At 29.4% G+C, this 11,746-nt stretch overlaps 1 protein-coding gene across 1 annotated transcript; it reads right to left on the bottom strand.

The window, feature by feature from the left end:
- Nucleotides 1–10,278: 10,278 nt before the first annotated feature.
- Nucleotides 10,279–11,080, bottom strand: LOC136076060 (E3 SUMO-protein ligase ZBED1-like). The gene is made up of 3 exons (XM_065789525.1): nt 10,984–11,080; nt 10,829–10,926; nt 10,279–10,596 (listed from the first exon to the last, which is right to left on the bottom strand). Exons 1-3 carry the CDS (start codon nt 11,078–11,080, stop codon nt 10,279–10,281), a joined length of 513 nt encoding a protein of 170 aa, XP_065645597.1.
- Between the last annotated feature and the right edge of the window lie 666 nt (nt 11,081–11,746).

Raw genomic sequence — 11,746 nt, forward strand, 5'->3', positions numbered from 1 at the left:
CTAAAAGAGTTTGTCTATCAACAAATCAACCATAGACAACATTGTTCTAATGTTAACAGGAAAGGAGATTTCTAAGTATATGTTCTCTTTTTGTGGCTAAAGTCAGGGGTTAAAGTAGGGGGGGGGGACACAGTAGAACGCCGTTCCTCCTTTGCCGACAAATCAAGAAACTGTTCCGCTTCGCTCAATATTTCTTTGCAACCATTCCACCTCGTTTATAAATTTTTTTTTTCCTATTGGGATTGTCCGTAAATTATGCAACGCCTAATTTATCTCTTTAAAATAGTAGATCATTTTCACTTTGCGCGCTGATTTTTATTAAAGTTAACAGCTATTTTAATTTTTGTTAAAATTTATGACTCTGCGAGGAAAAAAAATTATTTTTTGCTTACAATTACATTTAAATTAGCGTAATTTATGAATGATTCAAAAGAACTTGTAATAAAAAAAAACATTTTGTTAAAATTTTATTTAAGAAAATTCGCACTTTTTTGTGTTTGATATAGCTAACTTTTTGTATGAACTAGCTAACCAGACATGGAGAAAACTCCAAACATTTATATTTTTATACTTATGTCAAATAAAAATGCTTTTCAAAAAATTGTGATAACTAAAGCCTGGGATCAAAAAAAACCATACAATTTTACATAAGTAAATAATTGTCGACAGAAGTAGTATTAGTCATTACGCGAGACCTCGAAATACAATAAAAGTGCACAATAATACACCTACAGCAAAAATTTGAAGGAATGTCTCCGCACCCGAATGGGCTGTTCCGCATCCTTTTGAACAAACATGTTGAACTTTTTAATACCGTTCCACTTGATTTACTATTCTACTTTAACCCCTGACTAAAGACTCCCCCTCTCATCCACTTTACAATCTTTGTTATTTATATCAAAATGATCATGTTTAAGGCCTCCCAAGGTCATGTGTAACAGGATTAGGTCAAATTTTATAATTTTTTTATACTTTATATGGAAAATAGTACTTAGTAAAAAAAATATATATTTTCATAGAAAGAAAAAAAAATTTACAAGTCACCTTTATTTTACTAAAAAATTAATTTCCTAAAACAATGATCGCTTCTAAATATTTCTGCCTTAACATTCATAAGCAAATTTTCCATCATTTTTAACTTTTTGGTTTCAGACATGTCTCTAAATAGTTGTTTAAATACCAAGTGTGACATCAAATACTAATTATGATAGGTCACATCTTGTAGCAAATGCTTCTATTCTACTCTTTAGGAACCATGGGACATACATAACACTTATGAAAAGCTTCATCGTAAAATAAACTTGATTAAACTTTTCCAATTCATCCACTGTAAGTATCTTGTGTGCAACATTGGTCATCTGTATTGTCAAAGTATATGACGCATCACCGATGGCTCTTGCCTCATGCATTGCACTTAGGGTTTAACGCTAGGTGCAATCCCGAATATAATCTTCGAATACTATTTGAATAATTGACAAGTATTTAGTATTCAATATTCGAATATTAATTATCATTATTCGTCGAATACTTGACGTTTAATGTTAATTCATGATTTAGCATAAAATTACTAACATACAAAACAATTCTCATACCTTTAATGGAAAAGTTGACAGAAGGACACTCTGAATCTAAGCTTAAATTTCGAAGAGGTTTTACTCAAACGTATAAACCAGATATGAAATTAAACAAAAGTTTTATTTTTTCTGCATAATTTATTTTCATAAAAAAAATTACATGGTTTCTTTATTCACCGAGAAATGTAATACTAGCATATGCCAAAGATCTATTAAAACGGTTATTTCCAACATAAGCAAATACAGAACCAAGTAATGGTGAAGAAGATGCAGAAATTTTATGTATATATCCAGAAGAAGAGTCTGATGCCTAGATCAATATCAGTATCCGATGAGTTGAGTTTAGCAATACAAAAAAGCCAATGTTCTACAATGCCAATCAATGGTGAAATTTTAATTCTTTAACCAAAGAATTTCCAATATTGATTAATATGATTTTATTATGTAACGCACTTCTAACATTGAAACCAACTTCAACGGCAAATGACTATTTTCAAAATCTGAAATTGTGTTGTCAAAATTAAAAACGAGATTAAATTGCAAATCTATAAATGCAATTGCATTTTTAAAAAGTTGGTGAACATCTCATTTATAAATGAAAATTAAATGACTTTAGTAAGTAAATGTTTGTTATTTCGTATGTATGGTTGCTATATCATAGAGTATGGCTTTATCAATCCTGATGAATTTCAACTTTCTTTTAGAACTATTAGCATTTAACCTTCAGTTAAAACAACTATAGATTTTTACTAAAACAACTTCGTTATAGTCCTGTCTTTAATTCACAGTTATTGTTTTCTGAAATAAAAATACTTTTAGATTTGTATTTTTTAAACTGTTAACTTGTAATATTTTACGTGAAAACAGCATACACAGATTATTACAGAAGATGCTGGTTTTATAGGTTTATCATTAATGGTAGTAATGGTGGAGAGTTTTCTGCAATAATATGAAAAAAAGTGTTAATGCAGACACACTTTCTTACTCAATCAATTTATGTAAAATTATTTAAAAGCAGTATTGGATTACCCAATAGGTCAGACTTGATCACCCAGTGGGCACGCGTTGACGGGAGACATCCACCGGACATATCACGAAGGATATAATAATTAGGAGCCCCAAATATTGAATGTTTCCATATTTTAAAATCGTATTTTTTAATTTGATGAACATTTAAACATCGTATTTTGTTGTGAATTAATCAATGATGCAAACGATGCGATTTAAAAATTTATATTTATTCTACTTCATTATTATATTTAAAAATACTCGAAATATTTCAGTACAAGGTAATCCTACAATTCTGTTCTTTTAGTTTTTAACTAAAATAACATTTAACAAGATTTAACTCTAAATATTGCTCACATTAACGAATACAGTCGTTAGACACGTTTTGCAAAGGACAGAAAGCCAGTCAAACAATTTTTTACATTTTTAATTATAAAAATTAACATCGGTATAGTCATTGCAGAACAGGTGGAGTTATTGATTAAGGTGTAGGTGCTATTTGTGACGACGTTGATGAAGACGTTTTTGCTATTTGTGAAGACGTCGATGGTGTTGGTGTTGTTCATATATGTGCCGTTGAATTGTATAGCTTGGAAAGCTTGAGTTTCTTTTTATTGACTGCGTTTTTATTTAATGAATAAAGACCTGTATTTTCAAAACCAGTGACTGCATGTAATCTTTTGAAAACCTGCCCTGATGAATTTATTTTCGGAAGCAAAAGCGGATACGTTGGCTCATCAACATTATAAAAACTAGGTTCGTTTTAGTATTACTAAAGAATTGCTCGCCAAACATTTTTAATGTGACAGTAAACGCTGAATCGAGCGGTTGAAAAAATGTTGAAGAATAGGATAGTAAAATTATTACTTAATTGTCATTATCTTGACATAGTTGATTCGCCGCCATAGAAACATGACTAAAATGACAATCAGTTGCTAAAACTACTCGGCTTCACAATTTACATTTTTGAAAGTAATGAAAACAGATTTAATCCATTGTATAAATTAAACTTTCTCCATTCAAAAAGAAAGAGACACTGTGTAGCACGTAAGAGGAGGTCCAACGAAACCCAATTGAGCCCAAAAATGTTTTGTTTTGTAGACAATAAAAGGGGGCAAATAATCACCGTTGGAATTGCAGAAATTATTGACAGTGCAATAATTTTTTTCATTTTTGCCACCAACAATAAGTGGTCGTCTTGTTCCTTTTCTAATTAAAACTGTTTTAAAACCTTAATCACAATCGAACCCAATTTTTTCACAGTTAAAAACATTTTTTGACTTGTCTAATACGTCTGCATTTTTGTAAGTTGTTTGAAGTGTTTCAGAAATTTCATCAATCACTTGGTTTGTGCATAGAGTTGCTCTCGCTGTTGAAATGCATTGTGCTAAATAGGGCTCAAGTTTTTTTAATTCTCCACTGTTTAATAGGTATGTTGATGATATCCATTCCCATTTTGTTAATGAATCAGAATCAAAAAATTTTATTGAGTTGTTAAATAACCAAAACACAAATATAAAATATTTAATTGAAAAAGAAAACGGTTCACACAAAATAACCTATCTTGATCTTTCATTAACAAATGAAAAACCCGGAATATACCACTTTAATATCTATCTTTTTTTCAAGGTACTCCTAGAAGTCTTTACGGACTTATCACAGAGCACCGCTTATTATTTTAGGAGAAAAGTTTTAGGCAGAAATCTTCGAAAATACTGTATTGCCAATGTTTAAAATTTAAGCATTGGCGATATTGTATTTCCGAAGAAGTCTAAACTTTTCTCATAAAATAATAAGCGGTGCTCTGTGATAAGTCCGTAAAGACCACTAGGAACACCTTAATAACTACAAAATAAAAAAATTGATTTAATCAAGTTAACGCCGTAGTTTAAATAAAGATAACGGTAAATGCGTTACTTCATCGCTTTTGGAAACCGTATCTTTTTGAAGAACACCTTCCATTGAAATTTCATTTTTTTAAAACCGTTTTATATTATTTGAATAACGAAGGTATATATAACCTCTAGAAATGTTGTATTATATAAAAAGAGTTATTTAATAAGGATAAAGTTTATTTACCGTTAACAGAAGTTTTTAATTTAATTTTTGTAACGAGTAAATATAAAACACAATTTAAGCTGTAATAAAATGTTTTCGTTTGAAAAAAACGGTTTTCACGATAAGTTCATTTCTTTTTAATGAAATCTTTTTCGTTGCATGACATCAACAGAAACAAAAGTACAAAAGTAAGGGAGCTTTTAACATTTTTAATGAAAAATTACGTTAGAATATTTTCCTATAGTTTTCTAAATATAACATGTTTGTCTTTAATTATTATATTTAAAATGGAGCTAAACAATAGAAAGTAACGATTGAAATAACATACGTTCTGAGCGCGTTCGTTTTAAAAACGATAAAAAAAAGAGTAAACAATTTAGAAAATAACAAGTAGTCATTTGTGTTGGAAATAGATAATCTTTTAATTCGATACATTGACTGACAAATAGGTAAAAACCATACCAAGCCATTAAAGACTGAAAAATCTATGTTTCGAAGTTTTTATGTCCAGGTATGAGGTGGAAAATTTAAATGCATCTCTCCCGAACCAATAGATTTGGCAGAGATGCATTTAAATTTTCTACCTCATTATAATGAATACCAATTACAAAGTTACAGACAATGCTGGAAATATCGCTAAAAGATTGTTTGCATTCAAATAATAATATAGTAAACCTTTATCCCAGTGGGCACAGGACCTAAAAAAGGATTTTTTTGGACGTTCAAAAGACGTCCAAAATGTTCGAAATGTGGAACATTCAAAAAACGTCCAAAACGTTCAAAAAATGTTCAAAAGACGTCTAAAACTTTCAAAAGACGTTTAAAAGACGTCTTTTTTATGTCCGTATTGTATTTGAATTTATTATATTCGTAATGGTATTATAAAGACTAAATTAACACTTTAATAGTATAGGGATTTTTGTAAATTAATTAAAAAAATGACTTAATAGGTTATATCATAAAAGTCTCGAACAAAAAGTAAAATAAATGTACTGTAAACTTTATAATACTTTGAATAGCGGGTTAACTTTGAATAATAATCTTTTTTTTTTTTTCAAGTTGTAATTGTGACAAGAATTTCTATGAAACTATTCAAACCTTAAACATCAAAGTATTAAAAATAGTTTATATTTTGATTAAAGTTTTACTTTGTCTATTGGTTGTTATTGTTCCTTAAAAAACGAATTAAATACCGTAAAAACCCCTAATTCCGGATGGTTTAGGACTTAAATTGTCATAACTAGCTCAATACAAAGAATTTTGAAATAATTTTTTTAAATAAATAAACTTCATAACAAGACAAATCAAACGATATAAAAAGTGTTATTTTTGCAATATAAATCTACCTTTTATTTTATTTTTAAAAAATATTGTTTTTATCCGGAATTAGGTGTTTATGTCCCTAATTCCGGATGCGTATAAAATACAGAAAAACACATACACAAATAATACTAACATTAAAATAATTATTTTAATCCATTAAAAAAATGAAATCGTTCTATAAAAAAAGAATATATATTATTTTATACACATTCGTTACAAATAAATTCCATTATTGGACGATAATCAAAGACACATTCAATGCATGACCAATTTGACTCACACGCTCACACGCAAGCCATTGGTTATCTAAGTTATTTGTCCAATTAATTTCGCAAGAATAACATATAAGATCATCAGATACTAAAATGTTATTTGAAGCTTGAGGAAAATAAGGGTCTTCTAATTAAAACTATTGTAACCATCAACAAAAAATATAGTTTTTAAATTAAATTAAATTAATTGATTCTTTGTCTTTATACCTTTTTTACCTGGTATTTTAGACGACTGACTTTGTCTCAACTTTTTTTTTCTTCTCTTTTCTGTGCATTTTTCGCTTTTTGAGTAGCTGTGGAAATCTTTTTTTGTTCTCTAGTAAATTTCTTTGCAGCTTGTTCATCTAATTTTTTTTTTTTTTTTATGTTTGTTCAGCTTCATCGTAAGCTATGACATCCGCCGAAGTCATATTAAAATTAGCTGGTCGCTTTATTCTCTCACTTTTTTGAACTCTTTTATTTAGAGTTGGTGTCAATTGATCTCGAAGCAAGTTTAACACTGATTTGTTTATATCTTTGCCCACTTGTTGAACAGCATTATTCAAAGTAGCAAAACTTTCAAGCAAAAGTTCACGATTTGACATTCTTGACGGTGTGTTAGGTGTATTGGTAGCATTTCCCATAACGAATGGACTAGATACTGTTGAAGAATCAAATAAATTTTCAATATTGTTGTTTTCGACAGCTTGAAACACAGCACCAATGGAAATTTTTTTAGAAGAAATTTGTGAACGATCGAGTGGAAATATACCAGTATTTTTGAAACCACTCCGTGCATTTTCAGGTTTAAACCCACCATTTTGGATGAGATCCTTAAACATGGCCGGAAAATGTCAATTAGTCAGGTTTTGAAAGTGATTTTAGTCAAATAACTTTCGACAATTCTCTTCCGTGCGCCTTTTACTGTTTTAAAAACGCCAACATCTAGTGGCTGTAAAAAATGGCTGGTATGAGCCGGCAAACGCCAAAGTAAAATAGAATTTCCTAAAGCTTTTTTTTTTCAACTCTAAGCTCATATGTGAAGCATGGCCATCAAGTATTAGAACTTTAAATCCTGAAAGTTTGTTTACGTGAGGCAAAAAAAACTGTTTTAAACCACGACAAAAAATGTTCGAATTGCATCCAGCCTGAACTACTACTGTTATAATGAACATTCTGGGCACCGCCTTTGCACAAGTCTTTCATAACATGTTTGCCTTTATAAATTATTTGATGAGGTAAATAATTACCGAATGCGTCACAACAAGTCAAGATTGTCGTCATTTGCTTTTCATTCGATGGTGCTAGCTTTTTAGGGTTTTTTGTTCCTTTTCTACAAGTAATTTTGACTTTGCCTTGATCAAATTGCAAACCAGACTCATCACAGTTAAATATTTGAAACGGCTTATCGCCTAAATTATGTTCATTATATGCTACTGCTATTTGCTCAAACCAATTGTCAATTATAGCTGGTTGTGTGGCCACAGCTCTAATAGTTTGTATACCGCTTACTTTTCTTGGGCAAATTTCTTTACGATATTTATTCATGAAACCGGAGTACCATTTTCTAGTCAGTCTTTGAATAGACTACGTTGGTTTGATTCTTTTAAATAGTTAACAATAAAAACACGTCTTTTCTATTCAAGCCGAAGCCTATATCACTCATAAATTTTAATAAATCAACAATAATAGCTTCAGTGATGTTGCTCATCTTTCTTGGCGCTCCTCGATTATTAGATGATCTATTTGTTCTGTCAAAAAGTGTAGATTTTGCCACATTATAATTCTTAGCAGCTTGTACGTATGACATTTTTTTTTCAGTAATAGCTTGAATAGCTAGCTGGATTCGACTCCATATTCTTTAATACAGTAATACAATTAACACAAATGCGTTAACTTTATGGATGCTAAAAAAAATAGCTGTATCTGGATTAGTTTCAATTATTTTTTCCCTGTTGGCTATTTTATTTTTTATTACTTTCATGAACATAATATATTATATTATGTGCATGAAAGTGATAAAAAATAAAATAGCCAATTGTAATTAACTGTATCCGGGACTCAAAAGTGTATTTGTTTATTGCTGCTGGCTAATTTGTTTATTATTTTTTTTAGGTACATAAAATAATACTTACCTCTATCCGGAATTAGGTGTCTTTTTTTTTAGCTGGTAGCAAATTTGTTTTTCATTTTTTTCAATTATTTCAAAAGGTAATTTAATTTTTTTTTGGCTAAAATAATCAGCATAAAATTCTGCACAAAATAGTGTTTTTACTTTTTTAATATTTTTGTTGCAAGTCAAAGTTATTTTTTTTGTTTTTTTAGTTATGAGAGATTTCAAATTGAAATCTTTCATGATTGCATTAGTTTATATAATTTTTCTTTTTATATTTTTCGATTTGTCTGGTAAAGACGTTTATTAATTAAAAAAAAATTATTCATAAATTCATTATATTAAGGGAGTTATGAAACTTTTTACTAAAATCATCCGGAATTAGGGGTTTTTACGGTATTTCGGATATTTTTCTCAAAAAAAATCATTTTATTATTTTATTTTATATATATTTTCACAACTACATCTTTGTAACATTTTTTTCCACATCATAATATAAGCAAATTATACTTCCGTTTTAATAGATTATATTTAACCAAATACTGTTAAAATACAAAAACAGAAAAAATAGCACTCAGTTAAAAAAGAAGAAAAAATAAAAAATAATAATAATTTTAAATTTAGGAAACACCAGTTGAATATATTATGAGAGGCTGTTAAGATAGGTTATATTGTTATAGGGAACTCGTAGAAGACTGAATAAGTCTTATCATCGAGAACCTTGGGGTAATATGCAAGACATTATGTTTCTTATGCACAAATATTTTAAATATGGTGATAAAAATTTGTTTTGTTTTTTCTAGTTGTATTATGATTTGTGTGTATTTCTTGTTTTTTAATGTTTTTTGGATATATATATAAATCTGACCTTTCCCAGTAGAAACGATGACGTCGAAAGGACGTCTTTTTAGAACGTTCAGGACCGGTTCGAAATGACGTCTTTATAGGACTTAGTAAGGACGCCTTTTTACGACCTAAATAAGACGTCTTTTTGCGACTTTATTAAGACGTTCAGAACTGGTTCTAACTGGCAACGCCAAATGACGTCTTTTTAGGACGTAATTAGGAAGGAATAAAGACGTATTTTTCAGACGTCCAAAAGTCGTGAATTTAGGACGTTCAGAACTAGTGCTAAATGGAAACGCCAAATGACATTTTTAAATAACCTAATTTAGCTGTCCTCATTTCGACATCTAAAATACGTGTTTTTACATGACTTTATTCAAACGTAAGGTTAAAATTTATGTTTTCGCAGAATTTTTTGAGAATAAGTAAAAAGTAAAAATTTGCATAACATTTTTAATAATATAATTGTGCTTAGTTTTCTAAATTATAATTTTTATAAACTTCTTCATCCACTTGTTAATTTCCAAGAATCGACTGCTCGAACACTTGACGTCATTCACCTTCTTTTAGATCAGGTGCGCGCTTTAGAATATTGCCAACAGCATTTTAAAGTTCTTTTTCGCTGTAGGAATCAGGTAAACAGTCTTAAACTTAAAAAAAATTGTAAAGATAAGTATGTAAAAATAAAGGGAAGAGGAATAAAGAGAACATTTATAATACACTTTATGACGTAATATATATATATATATATATATATATATATATATATATATATATATATATATATATATATATATATATATATATATATATATATATATATATATATATATATATATATATATATTAGGACTTGCATGCGATTACAATTTTTAATCGCAATTAATCACATGATTAAATTTTTTGATCATAATTAATCGCGCGATTAATCGAACACTATAATTTAAATAAATAAAAGAAACAAACAGGAAAAGTTTTAAAAATCATTTGATCTATTTACATGCAAATGATAAAACATCATAAAAAAGTTCTAATTATAGTTTATACTGTTTCTAATACAACAAATAAAAATGAAATATTTGAAAAATTTGAAATAAAAAATTTCTTAAAGCCAGTCTTTTAAACATAATAACATGTTCAATGAATCTGGCAGCAGAGATGATCTGTGCTTGTCTGCAATGAATCCAGCGGTTGAAAACAGTCTTTCGCATGGAACTGTAGTCGCTGGAACCAGCAAATATTTCTTCGCAATTGTTGCTAATCGAGGATATGAACCTTGATGTAGGTTCCACCACTGAAGAGGATCTGAATCCATTTTGGCGCAGGGTTCTTTGCGATATCGACTCAATTCATCTTCTTTTGGGGAATCAACTTCATCCAGATCTGGTAGATTGAATGCCATTTTAAGATTTTTTGCTGATGCCTGTTGCAAAATAATTATTCAAATATTACCATAAATAAAGCATATAGATAATATTTAACTATTTCAATTAATATTATAGTACTCATAGAATTTATCTATAAAAAAGGTTAGGATAAATTTAATTTATCTATAAAAAAGGTTTTTTGATAAATGCAATTTTGAATCCATTATTATGCCATTAGATTTATTCAATAAAAAAAAACCATCAAATTAATTACTACAAAATGCTCACCTCTTTTGGTTCTTGTTCTATTGATACTGGTCTGAGGTCTGGAATAGATTCAAGAAGCTTCGATAATCTCTGCCTGACATTTGATCTTTCATTTGAAGCTATAAACGATAAATTTTTAAATCTTGAATCCAATGCTGACGAGATTTACAACCAACTATCATTCGAAAAATCATTAAAACTGCGCTCCATTTCATTTACAAATTTTTCTTTAAATAGCGCGATGTAACGAGGATCATCATCTTGAATAACCATTTCACGTGATAAGTGGCATATAATTGGTAAAACCACTGAACTAGACACGTATTTATTACCACCTAACAATTCTGACGCCACTTTGCTTCACGAGTCAAAAAAATTTGTTATCTGTAAATATTGTTCCAAAGAATTTGCATATCACCGAAGTCTTACAAGTCTTCAGTATCATTTGAACAGTAAACACGTGTTCTTCGCAACTACTAGTAAAAATCAAAGCAAGATCGCGAGTTCGTCAAAACAACTTACAATTGAGGACAGTATTAAATCACAAAAGGGCGTAAATAAACAAATTTCTGCAGATAAATCAAAGGAAATTACGGAAGCCATTGTTTGCTGGGTTGCAAACAGCTGTCGACCACTCAACATTGTTACAGATCCAGGTTTGACGAATGTCATTCGAACAGCAACGTCCGACTACAGTTACAATATTCCCTGTCAAAACACAATTAAAATAAAAATGCAAACACTCTATGAAGATGAGAAGAAAAAAAAATTGACCTCATAAACATGGCTACTAGTATAGCAATTACCTGTGATCATTGGTCTTCAATGGGTAATGTCAGTTATCTTGGTTTAACATGTCATTTAATAGATAACAACTGGATGTTGAACTCATTTGCCTTAGGTGTTCATCAAACATTGGACCGACACACAAGTGACATT

This window comes from Hydra vulgaris, chromosome 02, assembly GCF_038396675.1.
Source record: "Hydra vulgaris chromosome 02, alternate assembly HydraT2T_AEP".
Lineage (NCBI taxonomy): Eukaryota > Metazoa > Cnidaria > Hydrozoa > Anthoathecata > Hydridae > Hydra > Hydra vulgaris.